At 31.8% G+C, this 19,628-nt stretch overlaps 1 protein-coding gene across 1 annotated transcript; it reads left to right on the forward strand.

Moving 5' to 3' along the window:
* Positions 1 to 1,677: 1,677 nt before the first annotated feature.
* Positions 1,678 to 16,942, forward strand: LOC111702596 (uncharacterized). The gene is made up of 19 exons (XM_023474337.1): positions 1,678 to 1,894; positions 2,382 to 2,453; positions 2,897 to 2,957; positions 3,614 to 3,797; positions 4,353 to 4,440; positions 5,385 to 5,489; positions 6,747 to 6,904; positions 7,165 to 7,390; positions 10,085 to 10,166; positions 10,343 to 10,535; positions 11,472 to 11,794; positions 12,058 to 12,175; positions 12,523 to 12,626; positions 13,787 to 13,851; positions 13,960 to 14,048; positions 14,630 to 14,700; positions 15,083 to 15,219; positions 15,980 to 16,070; positions 16,467 to 16,942. Exons 2-19 carry the CDS (start codon positions 2,389 to 2,391, stop codon positions 16,665 to 16,667), a joined length of 2,361 nt encoding a protein of 786 aa, XP_023330105.1. The 5' UTR covers positions 1,678 to 1,894; positions 2,382 to 2,388; the 3' UTR covers positions 16,668 to 16,942.
* The last annotated feature ends 2,686 nt before the right edge of the window (positions 16,943 to 19,628 follow it).

The raw sequence follows: 19,628 nt of genomic DNA on the forward strand, positions 1-19,628 counted from the left end.
TTATTTTTATTTAAATAATTAGATCGACCCCCACCACCACTGTTTACAAATACATCTAAACAGTTTGTTTTTGATCTTCGTGACAGAAACAATTTCTCAAGGAATAATAATTGTCTTAAAACATTTATTAAAAAGTAAATATTTGTAAATTATCCTGTTTCCATCTGAGTTCGTTTCCCTTTTGTCCATTTGAAAGCCCCGATTTTTTTTTGTTAATAATCTTTTTTGTTTGTTTTTTTTCTTGTGGTTTTTAACAAAATTTTTTTTAATCGATTTTGATGGTTTTTATATCGTTAGAACTGAATTATCGTTAGCATTTATCTTATTTATTATTTTTTGATCTAAAAACTCTTTGTTTTCTAAAATTACCTTTGACCATCTTAGTTTATTTTTTCTTTTTTTATATGGAAAATTTTATAATCCCATAAATGAATTTTAAACTAAAAATGCTAAACTAAAAAAACACAAAAAAAAACGAAACTAATGATCAATAAAATAAAATGATGTAAAGAAATGAATATAAAAAGCCGGTTCTCTTATAATAAATTTTCTTTATAATATTAAAAAGCGCTTCTGTTAGATTTTAGCTTAGGGTAAGGTTAATTTTAATTTATACCCTTCATATCCGTACATTGGTTATTATTATTGTATTATAGTTATTATTGTATTATTATCCGTACATTGATTATTATTATTGTATTATAGTTATTATTGTATTATTATCCGTACATTGATTATTATTATTGTATTATAGTTATCATTGTATTATTATCCGTACATTGGTTATTATTATTGTATTATTATCCGTACATTGATTAGTATTATTGTATTGTAGTTATTATTATATTATTATCCGTACATTGATTAGTATTATTGTATTATAATTATTATTATATTATTATCCGTACATTGATTAGTATTATTGTATTATAATTATTATTATATTATTATCCGTACATTGATTAGTATTATTGTATTATAATTATTATTATATTATTATCCGTACATTGATTAGTATTATTGTGTTATAATTATTATTATATTATTATCCGTACATTGATTAGTATTATTGTATTATAATTATTATTATATTATTATCCGTACATTGGTAATTATTATTGTATTATAATTATTATTATGTTATTATCCGTACATTGATTAGTATTATTGTATTATAGTTATTATTGTATCATTATCCGTACATTGATTAGTATTATTGTATTATTGTTATTGTAATCTATGTTTCGTTTCTTCTGGTATTTACTAAGTTTTGATCATGAGAAATAACAATTTATATTATCATGAAAACCTTTTTTTTTTGACTTGAAGCAGATATTTTGAAAAGCAAAGGTTTTTGACCGATAACGCTTTGTAATTAAATGCATGATTAGGTGGAGAGAGTATTATCAGTATGGACAGCAAGTCGGGATACTCAGTAGATATGGACAGAGACAGTCGACACAGCCATCACAGTCGACACAGCCATCACAGTCACGGCCATAGGCATCACAGTCACAGCTCCAGAAAAAGGGATGCATCATTGTTAAGAAAACTTATTTTTGCAGAAACTTTTATAATAATAATAATAATAATAATAATAATAATAATAATAATAATAATAATAATAATAATAATAATAATAATAATAATAATAATAATAATAATATTTCCAGATCCTGGCTGTGGTTCTATCCTCTCTGGCTGTTATCGGAGTTGTTATCGGAGTCACCTTTTACCTCCTGGAGCAGGAGCAAGCATCCCTTCTAGAGAACCAGGAGATCCAGGAGAACCAGGAGAACCAGGGGAACCCTGAGAACCTCCAAAACCTGAAGAACCTTGAAAGGTTTAGTAAAAAACAATCTGAGCCTCAGGAAGATCCAAAATTACCAAAAAGGTATTGTTAAAGGGACTGTAAGCGTAATTTTAATTGACCCTCCTTGCAGAAATGGCAATGCCCGATTAACAACGGTACCCTTGAAAGTTGAAACCTTTATCTGATCAATAACGTGGAAGATTTTCCTAGGTTTAAAAGTATTTAATCTGGATAATTTCTATGTTGTCCTGCAGTTCCAATGCGCAAGTCACTTTTGTAGAAACATCACAGTTCAAAATAATCAGTTTTCAAATCGGGCATTGGACATTCAATTAATTTATTATCTAAAAATCATCAAACCTTCATTTTTTTTTTTAAACTTATTTTTATTGAAATGAACTTGATGGGTGAACACTTGCCACAAATTCCGATTTTTCTAATAATTGGAATTCTGTAAGGTTGAATAGTCTTTTACATCATTAGTTTGCAAAGATATAGAAATTAGAAAATCAAAAGTTTGTGGCAAGTGTTTTTCTAAAGTAAATCTCTGTATTAATGGTATATTTAGGACTATTATGACAGAACTGCTGAACCGACAAAAACTACTGGAGATGGCCAAACAACGTCTTTTGGCTTTCAGGTATATCAGGATATTAGTTTCTATCAGAGTGTTCAGGTATATCAGGATATTAGTTGCTATCAGAGTGTTCAGGTATATCAGGAATCAGGATATTAGTTTTTATCAGAGTGTTCAGGTATATCAGGATATTAGTTTCTATCAGAGTGTTCAGGTATATCAGGATATTAATTTCTATCAGAGTGTTCAGGTATATCAGGATAATAGTTTCTATCAGGGTGTTCGATAGATTATTCTATCTTTGGTCATTTTCTAATAAAACCTAGCATGAGTTTCATGTCAATTATACATAGTACATTGCGTTGAAAGAAATCCTTTCATGGCGCGTAATTAGTAATTTTCTACCTATCAAAATCTAGAATTTGCATATCAATCAATCAACTGTCTTCGTCTATTTTTTTTTTATTTATACTTTTTTTAAGAACGTTTTAATATATTTTTTTCAGAGAGGGTTCACTTGGTGGGGGCCAGGAGAGAAGAGTTGATCAGTTTTTGCGACCAACAAAGGAAATCATTTTTTTTCTCAAATTTTATATTTCAATATTGGAACTTAAAGGGACTGTAAGCAAGTTTCAAGTGACCCTAATTGAAAACATGACAATGCTCGATTTACTACGGTACCTTCGAAACCTTAATCTGAACATAAATGTGGAAAATACCGTCGTTTTGCTACATCGAAAAGTGTTTATTTCTTATAAATTCTACATTGCAAAATATAATCATGTGAAATGAGCAATACACTTTGGTAAATAAAAATAAACAGTTTAAAGAAACTGAAACATGAATATTTATTCATACTTGATCAGACATAGCTTTTGAGGGTACCGTTGTATATCATGCATTGCTCTCTTTGCCAGAGGATCACTTGAAGTTTCGCTGACAGTCCCTTTTTAACTTTTTGCATTCGATATATTCATGTGAACATCCTGATTCCTGACACAAAGGAATGTAATACGTTAACAAACAGCTACAATGGGTTTGACTTTAAAAATGAAGGCTCGTATAAAAACAGGGTGACGCCCATTCTATGGATGTGATGACGAACTCTTTCAGCTCAGTCAGTCAGTTTTAGTTGTCTTAAAAGTCTCATAGTTTTTGGATAATCCTGTACAGTATCCTTTCATATATCATTGAAAATTATGATTTGGGTTGGTTTGGATTAGGAGGAGCAATCTATAATTTCAAGTTTAATCTCCGGAGGTTCAGCTCTCTCAGCAAACTCCGCCGGAGCTAAACCCGGATCCGGAGCTAAACCCAGAGATAAACCTGACCCTGTCAGAGATCTTGACGCTCTGCTCTTCCCGGAGGCCCAGACGGAGAAAAGTATGGATACGACGAGCAAATCAGGTTTGATAAAAAAACTGAACACCTGCATTAAACTCTAATTTTCTGATCTCTATATTTGTTAAACCTGTGATGGTACTCACCTTTTTTATGTCAAACCTTGAATATTTGATCTAACAGAATTAATATTTTGAAATAACAATGGACTTTGATGGTTTTATTGTTTGAGTAACATCAAACTTACGGAGGATCAAGGAAAAAGTAGCAACAATAAACTTACAAATTCTTCTTTTAAAAGATGTAACAAAAAGATGTTTAAAGGACAAATAAGCTTTGATAAGTCAGGAAAAAGAGATTTTATGAAATGATATAAAAATCTTCAACAATGTAATTTAACATGATGGTTCATGGCCACTTTGTTAAAAATTCAAGGGCGCAAAAGCGTGGGGAGGGAGGTAACACGTTGAGGGGGGGGGGGTACACATTGTTCAGATTTAGCATCCTTCAGCCTTTTGTGTTTCTTAATAACAGAATTGTATTTATTTGTTTCCTAATTGTCGCCATTTTCTAGATTTGTCCTTCTCTGATTCTTGTGAAAATATTTGATGATTGTTTCAGATAAAACCGAAGATTTAGAGTTCGGAGGAGTTGGGTTGTTTGGATCCATGTACCAGGGAGACCAGGGAGCAGACCAACCAAACCATAGGTATTTTATAAACCTGGAGAAACCAAACCATTGGTATTTTAAACAACGGAAGAAACCAAACCATAGGTATTTTAAATACCTGGAGAAACCAAACCATTGGTATTTTAAACAACGGAAGAAACCAAACCATAGGTATTTTATACACCTGGAGAAACCAAACCATTGGTATTTTAAACACCGGAAGAAACCAAACCATAGGGATTTTATACACCTGGTGAAACCAAACCATAGGGATTTTGTACACCTGGAGAAACCAAATCATAGGGATTTTTAAAACTAGAGAAACCAAACCATAGGCATTTTTGAAACCTAGTGAAACCAAATCATAGGGATTTTTTAAACCTGGTGAAACCAAACCATGGAAATTTTTATAAACCTAGAGAAATAAACCATAGGGATTTTATACACCTGGAGAAACCAAAGCATAGGGATTTTTTACAACTTGGACCAAAGCATATGGATTTTTTAAACCTCCGAGAAACCTAACCATACGGATTTTTAAACCTAGAGAAACAAAACCCTTGGAGATTTTTAAACCTGGTTAAACCAAACCATAGGGATTTTATACACCTCGAGAAATTTGTAGATTTCCAGTTTATAATTCTTTAATTAAAAATTTTATGCAATAGAAAGGTAGTTCAGTTGATTTCTTCCAAAATAAAGTTTTTGTTATGAATTTACTAAAATTAGACTTTCTCACATTTTCCACCTTCAGGAAAAATGAAATCTTTTAAAGTTTCAAATAGTTAACTCTTGAATTTCTGATTTTTTACTTTTTTACTCTGAACTCGCAGATTTATTCTTTTTAATTCTTTTACTTATTATTCCAAAAAATAGATATAAACCTTTTAAACTCTTTTAAACTTAAAAACTCAAACTTGCACATCGCTTTGACTTAAGATCCCAAAGTTGTTAAGCCAGCCTTTAAATTGTTTAAACTCCAGGTATGGTGGTATCCCAGTAGACCCTACACTACCGGAGCAGGACGGAGAACAAGTTCAACCCTCTCAGGGTCTAGGGAACATCAGGAGATACCAAGATACCAACAGGTATAAATCATTATCTTGTTCAAGGCAATCTTTCCATGCTAGCCCGAGTTTAAAATGTCCATCCTTTAGTCTGTATAGTATTAGTGACCAATAAGGATGACTATACATTGAGAACCGGAAAACTCTGGGATAGGAAGACGACTTTCAGAATCAAGTTGTGACTTTAGACTCATCTCACTTAATAAGTGATTAAATAAGTTACTAGTAAAACCATCTGATTTGTATCATCATTAAATACGATTAGTTCTTTGATGTCGTCTTCTAATTTCACAGTTTACTGGTTCTCACAGTACTTTGCAATTTGATGTTTGAAATGCTGCTGGAGATATAAAATAAGCTGTTATATATTATACTTAAATAACAAACTACCTAACAAAATAACTACATGCTACTGGAGATATAAAATACTTTTAAATATTATACTTAAATAACTAACTAACAGATATAAAGTACTGTTATATAACATAACTGTTAAATAACTAACTACCTAACAAAATAACTACAAATACATTTCAATCTTGCAAAAGAAAATTCTCAGCCATCCTTCATCAAATTTTACCAAGGCGAAAAAGACAGTAATTTTTGTCATAAAAATTAAATAGATATGTTCTCTCAAATTGATCGGAATTGACAGAATTATTTCATCATTTTGACGTAAATTTGCTGTTCAATACAAATAGTTTATTACGGTTCATTTTCTCATGAGAAACTGGGATTTAGTTAGAGCTGAATCATATTCCAGGATTTCTACTGAACGGAAGGGGGGGGGGGTGTTAACTGTTATAGCTGGTTGATTAGATGGTAGTGGTACACACTTACAGCAATATTTAGTAAAGAATTAGGAAGAATGTTGCAAACGGTCAATGTTAACCTTTAATGTTTACACTTTTAATAGAAGATGATATATTTCAATTTTTGGAATTAGAAATAAAAATTACCTTAAAAATGGATCCAACATTACAGGGTTACCCAATAAGAATAAGACTGTAAAGACGACCTGAAACTAAACATAAGAATCCTACAGTTACATTAAGTCTCAGCTGTCTTCAATATAGTCATTTAAATAGAATAAATTTTGTACAGTCTTCTCTGAAGTCCCATCCTGTATCACCCAAATTGTAAATTTAGCGAATTTTGTAAATATTTCTTGAACATTGAAGTTGACCTAAAGATTTCAATTTTAATGCAATGTGTTTTGATATCGTTAAAATTCAAAACTAGTAATCATAAATAAAATTTTTTATTTTTTTTATTAAGAGATATCTATGATATGACGGGTCCGAGACAAAGACAAGGAGTTAGGAGAAAACAGTTTCAATATCAGCTTCAACAACAACAACAACAACAACAACAACAGCAACAACAGTTTATTAGACAGAGAATTCTTAGACCGGGCCTTGAGGGTCGATTTAGAGGTAATATTTCATTGATATTTTTCTTTATCTAAGGAATTAAGTCTTTCCCACAGATTTTTAAATTCCCATATCTTTGCAATCTGATGGTGTAAACCTTTGATTTTTCAAACTTAGATGATTTGATCTAACATTTTTCTTGGTTTAAAATATCTAAGGTCTATGAGTTTGGGTTGCTATCGTATTAAAATCATCATTATCATTTTTACAATCCTTTTCTTCATATTGTGTATTCTAATCGTTGCTATTTTTTCAATTATTAGGAATAGATACAGATGAGGCACAATTAGCAGGAACATCTATCGTCGAGTTTACTGATGACGTCATAGGAACTAAGGAACCTGGAACCCAGTCCTCTACTCTGGATGGAACAATAGGAACCCAGTCCTCAATTATGGATGGAACGCTTGGAACGGATATGTACGCTGAGCCCAGTATTTCAAGTTTAGTTTTGGAGAAGAATATAATCACTAGTGATGGAAGCATTAGGTGAGTTGACCCGCTGCGGCTACATTAACCTTGGAACGATATCTGTATTAGGTGAGTTGACCCGCTGTGGCTACATTAACCTTGGAACGATATCTGTATTTCTATATAAAGTTGGTATGCACCTGAACAAATTGAACTAGTTAAAGGGATTGTAAGCGTAATTTTAAAAGACCTTCCATGCCAGATTCACTATAATGGTACCCTTTAAACCTTTGACAGATCAAGGATTACTGAGAACTATATATTAATCTAGATAAAAATTCTAGTGGAAAACGTATTATCCGCAAAAACGCATAAAATAGTATAAGTTATTGTTAGCAAGCTATTTCATTTTTTTAAACCTTTTTCAACTTAACTTAACATAAAACAATTTGTTTTAGCAAGGATTTATGATGTATGAATGATGTATAGTTATGGATATTTCTCTATTAAAGCGAATCAATGTTAGCTTATCCCGGGAGTTACATTTATAGAGAACTAGATTGTTATAGAGTTAGATAGATATGGAGTAAAGTATGCGTAAAATAGTCCCGAGGGTTATTCACAGTAAGAGCCAGACAATTCTGGAATAGGAAGACGACTTTTAGACTCAAGTTATGACTTTAGATAGTCCAATGGGTATGGGACACAGCAATTTTGCACAGTAAACAGACTCAATTCACTTAATTAGTGATTTAACAAGTCACACATAAACCTATTTGCTTTCTAACAACACTAAATAAATGTGCTTTCATGTCGTCTTCGTATTTCACTCCAGTAATAGGCTAAATGTGAAACTTTCCAAAAAAAGGGATTCAGAGGAGATAAATTACACGATGCAAAGTTTCCCTTTTATTTTTCTCCTAGTGCTCGATTTCACTGGTAATAAGTGCATGACGTGATTCGGCACTTTTACAATAACTTGGTTTATACCGAGATACTGCTCAGGGCACTCAGAGGGGGAAATTTAAGAGAGTTTCGATGATCTAAACTCTCGAGTTTCTTTATTGGGGTAAACACCTTAGCGTAGATCTTAATTAAAGAAATCAGAAAACAAAAAAATAGTGAAAAAAATAACACATAAAATAGTAATTCTGAACAAAACTGCCTGACCCCATTCTTGAAACCGCGGGTTTTCGAAACTGGGTTTCATTACGAAACTCTGTCTCAAGTTTCGGGCTCTGGGGGGGGGGGACAGCTGGTTCAACATTACATTTTACAGTTTCGGTTTCAATCCATGGATAATGTATAATATACCTGTATACAATATCAGGCTTTATTCTTTTGTAACAGATATGATATCAGATTTCAGGGCAACGATTATATTTAAGTGGGCTATGTACAGTCATAACCAAGGAGTATGAAATAGAAGGGAGATACGACTGACGCGGTTCGCCTTACCATATGATTATACATGCTTTGCAGACGGTACTCCATTTGTATGAGAAACATTTAGAATAGGTTATTGTATACGCGACAAATATTTCTTATTCAAATGAAGTACCGTCTGCAAAGCATGTATAATCATATGGTAGGGCGGGCTGCGTCAGATGTACAGGGTGTCCCACGAAACATGACAGTTGGTGAATAGTTTAGAATGTCTTTTTCCATAATTTGTTTAGATGTTTGATACCAAAGATCAATAAAAATATTATATGGGAGTCATATTATATCAAAATTGATTTCAAAGTAAAATATAATTAAGCAAAAGATTTGTTTATCTAAAAATAGCTATTTATTAAATGTCATGTTTCTTGGGACACCCTGTATCTTCTCTTCTATTCCATACTCCTTGGTCATAACCAGAAAGACTCGGAATTAATTTAAAGTTAATCAGATGACTTTACATTTATATCTCTAGCAACTTTAAACGCACAATAAAGACAGACCACATTTTGGAATTGACAGGACTATTTTGTAATTATCGTTTCATCAACATAGAGAATAGAATATATATTAGAGAGGAATTTAGAGAATCTCTCGGTATGATTTTTTTTTCAGTCCCCTTCAGCCTGAAAGGGAGTTCAAAGTGTACAATTCATGTAAATGTTCACAGATTATATGCAGTAGAGTACATTAATACATATACAGTATGTAGACTATTCATTTCAATTTCGAATTTTTTAAAGCTGTTAATAAACTTTATAAAATGAATTAGGTGAATAAAAAACATCATTTGATTTATAGTTATAACGGAAAATCATCGTTTGTAAAGTGAAATGATCATTGGTCAGTTATGAAACCAGCCTATTTCATAATTTGGTTTTCTTTTAACATCAATTTTAGATTTTCTATAAAATGATATTCCAGGGTCCAAAAGGTTATATAGCATAAATATGTGAAGTACACCTGCAGTATGGAAACAGTACAACAAAATGGCCGTTTTACACTTTTTTCTAGTAAATTCCCCTCTAATATATATTCTATTCTCTTTGTTCATCAATCATATTTATAAGATTAGATTGTAAAGTCGTCTGATTAATTATAAATCAATTCCAGGCCTTTCTGATTATGACTGTACAGTGTACATTGTACAGGGTTTTCCAGAAATAATGATACTTTAAAGACGACCTGTAACGCTTAAATTACGCATGCTTTTTAATCTCTGTAATTAAACTTTAGCTTTAAACATTTTTATAATTGCCAAAAAAATATGTCAATTTTTGGGGAATCAACAAAATTAAATTAAACGAGTTTTTATTATTTTTCATTTAGACCTTTAAAATCGTCCGGAGAGATTACCAGTGGACTCGGAACAATAGATCGGCGGCCAGGCCGGCCAACTTTCCATCATCAGGTAGTTTTAAAACTCATTCTATCCTTACCTCTCATTGGCCAGATGTTTAATCAATAAAATGTGAAAGAGTTCAGGTTAAAGTTTAATTCAGTTAAAAGCTGGCTGCTTAGATATATTTTTTTAACAAGCGGTGTTCTTTTTTATAATTTTTTTTCCCCATAACATGTTGTCTTTAGGGACCCCTTGGACGCCCTAGATACAAAGCTTTAAACAGAGAGGGTCAAGATGTTGATGGCCAAGAAACTTCTGAGAGTGGACCAAACATTGGTCCTTTGATTGGACCTCAGATTGGGCCTCAGATGGGCCCTAATATGCCCCTTAACATACAGGAGGAAGATTCAAGTCTTGGAGAAGATGAAACCAATCCAGGTCAGAATATTTTGAATAAATTTTAAAAATTATTGTGCATTCAAGGTTTTTCCTATACTCAGGCTAGATCAGGCCGAGTAATCTGAATGCGAGATGTTGGTTTGATAGTTGTCTGCCTGCTAGCCTGTATATGAGAGATGTTGGTTTCATAGTTGTCTGCCTGCTAGCCTGTAAATGAGAGATGTTGGTTTGATAGTTGTCTGCCTGCTAGCCTGTAAATGAGAGATGTTGGTTTGATAGTTGTCTGCCTGCTAGCCTGTAAAGCTGGACTTTACACAATCTGTACACTTACAACTATATACTAATAAATTTCATAAGGAGATTATGGCCTATAATACAATAATCATTATGCAGTACGCTTTCTGTGTAGTTCCTGGCCTTTACAGGATTAGCCTACACTAGCACTCTATTTTAAACTTGTTGATTAGAGAGATAATATATATTAGATAGTCTTAGATTTTTAAGTTCAAGGCATTAAAAGATGTCTTAAAAGCTGTTTAATTCCGTTATAAAATCTGGTTAAACTTAAAGGTATTAATGATTTCCAATTGCGTTTAATGTACAGCTTTGGTGTCTTTTTTCATCCTGACTTTTTAAAACCCTGTATCAGTGCAAAACAACAGCGTAGACCTTTGATATTTTAAACCAGGAATTCGGGTAGGTCTGGTAGGTCAAATAATCTAAGTTCGAAATATCAAAGTTTTGCACACCATGAGGTTGCAAAAATAGTTTTTTAAAGTTAAATTGAGTTTGTGCCGAAAACTCAGTTCCTGTATTAATAGACCACTTTAGTTTAACCGCCCTGACTCTGTTGCATAAAACGCGTTAGGTCGACCATATGTTACACTGGACGGGCCAGTACATTAAAGAATATACCGGGATCCTTGTACTGGATCGGATTGTACAACTCAGCTGTGCAATTTTTCATTATTTCAGGGCGCGAACAAATGAAGCTGCTAAGACAGGAGCTGCAGTCCGGTAGACTCAGTAGGGAGCAGCTCATTCAACTGCGCCGAGCTCAGCAGTCAGGACAGCTTAATTTAGCTCAGCTACCCGGCATTCAGCAGCTCATGAAACAGCTGCCGTTTGGTATGCTTCGAGCTGCTCAGCAGCAGCAAGAGGGCGACGAAGCGGAAGATAGAATGGATGGACCCAGGCCGGAAGATTTAGAGGCGGAAGATGATAGAAGAATATTTGGCGGACAAAGACCTTTTGGAAGGCGGAGGTTTAGAGGCCCAACAGCTGCCAAATATCAGCAGGTAACAATATCCGTAATTATAACAACTTTTACACTAAAATTTAATCAAATCTAATCAAATCTATATCATGCAAATGTTTAACCTTTTTGAGCTGTTAGGCCTGTAGATATTGTGAATCCATGCCAATCTATAGATAGAGATTCACGTAAAACTATGTCTACAGTTCCTTACAGCTATGCATTGCATGATAAATTATGGCTTAATTCTTATCAAAAATGTGAAGGTTGACATTTTCTATATATTTTAACTATTCCAATTTGAAGGATGAAATAATGATGGATGATCTCCAACACGAAGAGATCTTGAACAATTTCGATCAGTTTATCAAGATGGCCGGCTCAGAGCTCCTGACTCTCAAGGACGTGGCTCGGAATATTACAGGTTGGACAGATATTTACCAGATATAGACTGGAGGCCGAATTTACAGAATTTGAGCCGCTGTTTAAATTTAAACCACGGGTCAAATATGGTTGGTTCCACTTAAAATTGTATTAAATTTTTCAAAATATAAGCCGGTGCTCCATCGACACTGGTTTTTTGGCGAATTTGAGAAGCGACTTAAATTCATTAAATAAAAAAATACATTTTTTAAATGATTATCTTGTAAATTATCGTATTACTATCAAAGTTGAATGAATTATTGTCATTATTATTATTAGTAGTATTATATATATTATTATTATTATTATTATTATTGTTATTATTATCATTATTATTATCATTATCAGCTAGTGGAGGGGATGTGAACCTATGGGAGGTAGTATCTGCAGTAAATACAACTGTGCGTGAGAACCCCACCTCCAATATGGCGAAAATTATGAAAAAATTTGAGGTACTTTTATTTTCACACACGCAGTTTCTAATTGCTAGTATTTAAACTTGTTCTCGGTTTTGTTGTTGAAAAAGCAAGTTCTGAATTTCAAGATTTTGGACAATGATACCATGAGTGTTAGCACCGACTTATGAACCACTTTTGAAGTCCACTCACCAACTGGGCGAAATCTCGTGGAAAAACTTAACTAAAAGCTCGACTTATTAATCCCAGTTTCTAACTTGGTTTAAAAGTCGGTATTAAATTAACTGTTATCACCGAGATATGGCAAAGCTATTGCAGAGTTTAACTCCACTTTTGCAAATAGTTGTTCCATATAGTTATATTTGGTTGCAACTAGCGAGGTGAGGTTGCACATTAAAAAAAAGGAGGAGGGGAGGGGGAGGCAGGCAGTACTTTCTAAGAAATTTTCTAAAAATTTGGTAAGGTTTGAATAAATTTAATGAAAGTACGGTTTTCAGGGACACAATACTATACCCAGCTGCCTGAATTCCTAGAATTAGTTTAACATATGGTTTCATGCAGTCTAAAGCAATTATGCATTAATTAAAACTTAAACTATAAAGACTGAACCATAATGCGTATTTTTACTGTTTTAACCTTGCTTTACAGCTTTACAAAATTATATTTACATAAATACAATCATATTTATACGTAAATATATTTACATAAATACAATCATATTTATACTTAAATATATTTACATGAATACAAACATATCTATACGTAAATATATTTACATACATACAATCATATTTATACGTAAATATATTTACATAAACGCAATCATATTTATACGTAAATATATTTACAAAAACGCAATCATATTTATACGTAAATATATTTACATAAATCCAATCATATGTATACGTAATTCTATTTACATATTTTTTCGTTCACAGAAGTCCAAAGGAGTTCCGCGCATGCAGCTCATGTTCTATCTCTGCATCTTGTAATTTAACGCTGCCTATGCGGACCTCCTTTGTGCTTCTGCCTCAGGGTTATTTTAAAGAAAACCCCTTAAATATTGAAAAGACGACATAAAGTGTTCTATCTGTATTATTACTAATCTATGCCCAAAACATTGAAAATAATTTGCTTGTTTTTAATTAAAAAAATCCACTTTAGCAAAAAATATGTGCATAATATTTTGATATTAGGAGCGGTATCTAAATCCTGACACAACCATGGAGAAACTGGAACCAGCAGAGATGGTTTATGAAAGGTTGGTCCATAGACTAGTATTAAAATTGGATTTTTGTATATTCCAATAGCTTTCTACATGGATTTAACAAAATGTTCAAAAATTTCAATCTTAGTTTGTATTGTTTAGGTCTCTCTCCTCCCTCCTATTCCTCTCCATGGGTATATTTCTTCTCAATTCTGTAAATGAATTGGTTGATACTGGATACTTACCTTCAGGTAACATTTTATAACATTTTTTGAAGTAATACTGATACTTTTCTAAAGTTAGGTATTTTTAATAATTTTTTGCTTTTTATCATTCAAATATATTCGTTTGTGGAATTATAATAACAAAAAAAGTTCGTGTATTTATAAATTAAATTTTAATTTATTCATTTATTACTTCATTTATTTCTCTATTTATATATTTAATCATATATTTGATATTTTTTTCTATTTATTCATGATATTTTTGTATTTAAAGAATCAGCTTCAAATTGAACATTTCAATATATTTCAATATATTTCAATATATTTCAATATATTTCAAAATATTTGAATATATTTCAATATATTTCAAAATATTTCAGGATCTCACTATACATGAACATGATGTTTCATGCCTTGCAGCAATCCTATGCAGATTATTCCTATTTTTATATAAATATAAATATATTTAAATATTTCCTAAAAATAAGAATTTTAACTACTGAGGATCGTCATGATAGGCGTGAACCATTATGTTTAGTATAATTCTTTTTTGATAAATAATGTGAAGTTAAAAACTGAAATATATACATATATATATATTTATTTAGAAGGGGAAGGTCGAAGCCTACCGACCAATCTAGTTCTAAAGGATGTAGCAGACAATTCACTCAGACATCAGGAAAACTTCAAAAATTAAAACACTAAAATAAATCATGATCCCTAGTCCAGTATACGTTGTTATGATGTAAAATTAGAAGTGAATTCTTGAATTACTTTCCTTAATATTTCCACTTAAGTATGCAACAAAAAAAACTATGGCATTTAATTTCTTTTTTTTTGGGGGGGAGGGGTAAAATTACCACTTTATCTAGGCGTTATGAGTTCTCAAAGTTTTACCGGTAATACAATATTTGTGGAGTTTTTAGCTTAGAAATATTTATAGAATGATGAAAGTTTTAACTGTTTGATATTATTCTTTAGTTAAACAACGAGATTTTTTAGCAGTTTTAAGAATTAGAAATAATTACTATCATTTATATTATTTTTGGTGGTTTTATTAGGAAATATTTCAGCTGTTCAATGCATCAGCTTTCGATCTCTTCCAGGATGGCGCAGAAAAAGGAGAAGTGAATTCAAACAGCATCCTTCGAGTCATAGATCCTACAAATCCTGCGTCCACTGTAAACAGCTATGTTAGGTATAAAACAGGAAACTATAAGGATAAAACTGTAGAATAGGAAGGCGACTGTAAGGCCGACTCATTGCATTTTGATTTTAAAAAGTCCAGTAAACATGAAACACAGGAATTGTTTGTGTAATGTACACAGACCTATTTCACACTAGGGCTATTAAAGCTACTGTTTGCTTTATTACACACAAAATTGTTTAAATGTAGATTTCCACACTTTTATGGGCCCCACTGAAAAGAGAACACTTATTGCAATCAGTGTGTTGTCCGCAGTTGCGGCTCTGGTATCAAAATATATCTCCTTTATTAGCGCCGGTTACAATATATACTATTCAAGATCGTCAACTAAGAATATTTTACCCACGGTCACAAATATAATCATTATCCTTGATCACCTTTAAATTTTCATGTTTATTGGGATACGCTGTGTATCCATCATGTGTTGGGAATTGTGACTCAATTTTATTTATTTTCATTTATTCTATTTTACCTCATTATTTTTTTAACTATCTTAGAGTAGTAGGCGATTATATTAATACAATGAAGACGACTTTTTCATTTTAGTTTTGATTGTTAACAAACTGTTTTAGAATTACAAGTTTACATGTGATTAAAGAGAAGCTTTTTTTTAATTGACAGCTTCTCTTGACATCTCCGTTTATGTTTATAGATATTAAATATTAAATATTAAATAGATAGTCGTCTTCATTGTATTGATATAATCGCCTACCACTGTATTTTTTATTTTATTCATTTCTATTTGGTTTAGATTGGTAATGAATTTGATGAATGCATATGTGGAGGACAATCAAGAGTTTGAATGTATCTACGCAGCATATTGTTTAGAACTAAACCAACAGGTTAGTTTGATGTATCTACGCAAACCAACAGGTTAGTTTAATGTATCTACGCAGCATATTGTTTAGAACTAAAACAACAGGTGAATTTAATGTATCTACGCAGCATATTGTTTAGAACTAAACCAACAGGTTAGGTTGGTGCATCTACGCAGCATATTGTCTAGAATTAAACCAACAGGTTAGTTTAATGTATCTACGCAGCATATTGTCTAGAACTAAACCAACAGGTATGTTTAATGTATCTACGCAGCATATTGTTTAGAACTAAACCAACAGGTTAGTTTAATTTAAAGGACAAGTATACTAGGACGAAAGAAATAAGAAAAAGAACAAGAACAAGAATTGTTCTATAATCAGACATTGAGAAGTACATGACTAATAAATCTCTCAACCTAGGCCAAGCTGGAAGGATTAGCTAGCAGTGTGGCGAAGATTAACAGTGTTGGGTTGAGATTAACCCTGAAGGAGTTAAAGAGTTCAGATGTACCGGGTACACTTCTCAGTACAATGCTGGCCTGGAAGGATCTACCCTGTACAACTATGTTTCCATCCTGTGATATACAAGCAGAAGCAGGAGATATTGTACAATTAGAGTAGTCGTACATGTACAAGTAAACTACGGTACAAGTGCAATATAATGGATAATGATGCTCTTTTAACACAAAATTGAGATTTATTATCATTTCTGGACAATATTAGGGTTAAAAACAAACGCCCCTTGAATTAAATTTGTCATCTTTTAAGTAAACAATACAAGGGGGAAATAGTGTAAACAATAAAATATAAAACTAGGTTGAGGAGAGTAGGGTTTGTTCCACAATGATAAACAAACTATCCCCCTATTCTTGGATTTATTACTATCATTGTTTAATGTGCATAAATAAAATTGTACTTCTTAAGAAAATACGCCATTGAAAAAATTGTATTCTTATGCTCTAGGGACAAATGTATTGACAGCAAGATCTAAATTTTACATTACATAATAGTTCATGTTTTTTAAAAGAATCTCATATTAAAACATCGAAAATTAAACCAAATTTAAAAAATTGAGTTTACTATATCATCAGAGCTGAAAACTTTAGAATGGGATATCCTTAATCCCGATCGGTTAATTAATCTGGAGATTAAATTCATGAGGAGAACAAGCAATATTTAATCTGGAGATTAAGAAAAAGAGTGGATCAAGCATTAATCCCGATATCCACATTTCTAAAGTTTTCAGCTCAGTTTAAAATAAATAAACAACATTTTAAAAGTTGTAAGCCAAAACTAAGCTTCCATTTATATTAAGATTTCTTACAAAATGTATGTATTTTTGTTTATAACCATGTCTAGTTAGCAATGTGTATTTATTAAAAACTAAATGAAGACGATTTTTTTAAATTTTGTTGCTATGGGATGAAAGGGAAAAGATCTTTAAAAAGCAAAAAAATGTTCTAAAATCTTGTTCATGCCAATTTTTATCTATCAATTTATCTATTTTTTAAACTATCCAAAATAGTTTTTAATAATTCTGAATCCACCCCCCCCCCTCAGTTATAACTTGTAAACAACATGTATATTACAGTATAATATTATAGTTTCTCGTGATCTATACACTATATAGTAACTAAGTGCAATAATCAGAGAGGATATGGAAGGATTGAAACATTGAGCAGCTTTTTTAAAACGCGGACCGATAAATCAATAAATCGTAATTTTTCATCAAGGACATTGAACAAAATTTAAGCTCGTACACTGGTTCTTTCCGTCCTATTATCTCATGAACCATAAAGCTTAATCATGGAGAGACGACTGTTATGAATCAAGTTTTGCTTTAAGATAGTCTAGTGTATGAAAAATAGTAATTGAGCAGTGTACACAGACCCATTTTAATCTTTTGTAACAAAATTTTGCGAGCAAAATCAAATAAGAATGTCGTCTTTCTTTTGCGCAGTTTTATGGATCGAACTGTATGTTTCATTGATTGAACTGTATGTTTTATGGACCGAACTGTATGTTTTATTGATTGAACTGTATGTTTTATGGATCGAACTGTATGTTTTTTGATGAATTTTTGGTATTTTCTACTCTCACGCAAAACTCATTTCGATATTTCAAATCTTGGAAAACGAGCATTTTTTTTTCATGTGACACATATAAATATTCATTCGAAATAAAACAAGTTCTGTTTTTAATAATCAAATGTTAATAAATTAGATTATCTACAATATAAACTTTAATTAAATTGATGATTTGAAAAAAATATTGTTAATTCCCTAGCCCCCTTACAGGGACTGTACTCAGTACTTGTAATTCCAAGTGACCCTTTAAATAAAGTTGGGAAAGCTTGATTTCCTACCTTTATCTGATCAATAGTGTGGAAGATATCAATGTTTTTTCTAGATTGAAAGGATCTTGATTCTGACAATTTTCTCTATTATTCCTGTAACAGTATTCCTGTAACATTATTCCTGTAACATTATTCCTGCGCAAGTATTCCTGTAACATTATTCCTGTACAAGTATTCCTGTACAAATATTCCTGTAACAGTATTCCCGTAACAGTATTCCTGTAACAGTATTCCTGTAACAGTATTCCTGTAACAGATATGCTTTGGAAAATTCACGGAAAACCCACATTTGAATGAAATCAATTTTCAAAGACAAGGTTATTAGACCAAGCTTTTAAGAGAACCTTTAAAAATCTGGTAGACTTTTTATATTTAATACTTAGATTATTTAATTAATCCAACAGACTACTTGGTTTAAATTATCTAATGTGTACGACTTCGAGCTGCGAAGATTTAGGGATTAGAAAGTCAGAGTTTGAGGCAATTCCTTTCTAGGGTTTTACCGATGTTATATTGACAAAATTCATACTTTTGTTTTGTTAGACTAAATTAACATTTTTACAGTTTTAATCTTGTTAGAAAGTCCATGACAACTGAAAACCAATAGCTTTAGTTTTGCTTCTATATTTTAAACTTTTTTCAAAATTTACTTTGTTATTGAAAGTACACTTTTATCATGCAATTAAAACCTGTGATTACATTTTGCTAGTCTTTCTGTTTGTTGGAATCCTAATATCGTTAAAACGGCGCAACCGATCGGGCTATAATTTTGTAGTTCAATCAAATGACCCCAGGGATAGTTAATTGGCGGTCATATTTTCCAATTTTTCAAAATTTATTATTTTAAACAGAAATATCCTTGAAAATATTTGTTGATTTAGAGAATACGATAGAAAATGGCAACTTAAAAATAAGTTAAAATTAGAATGAAACTATTTTATCGCGCGGTCTCGTTTCTTTTAACAATTCTAGTCTCTTAACTGTTGCTCTAAGAGTGCCCGTTCAAATCTTTCTCAAAATTTCGCAGATTTTCTTATTTAAGATGGTGCATTTTCATACAGATACTATTTTTCGGGCAAAAAAAGTTTAACTTTTAAGGTCCATTCCTGGAGCCCGATCGGTTCAGCCGTTTTGTCATTTATTGGAAGCAAACAAACAGACAGACAAGCAAAGTATATGGTAGAACATGTTAGAGAGAAGTATATTTTATGAATTGTTTCAGAACA

Source organism: Eurytemora carolleeae, unplaced genomic scaffold, assembly GCF_000591075.1.
Source record: "Eurytemora carolleeae unplaced genomic scaffold, Eaff_2.0 scaffold257, whole genome shotgun sequence".
Classification (NCBI taxonomy): Eukaryota; Metazoa; Arthropoda; class Copepoda; order Calanoida; family Temoridae; genus Eurytemora; species Eurytemora carolleeae.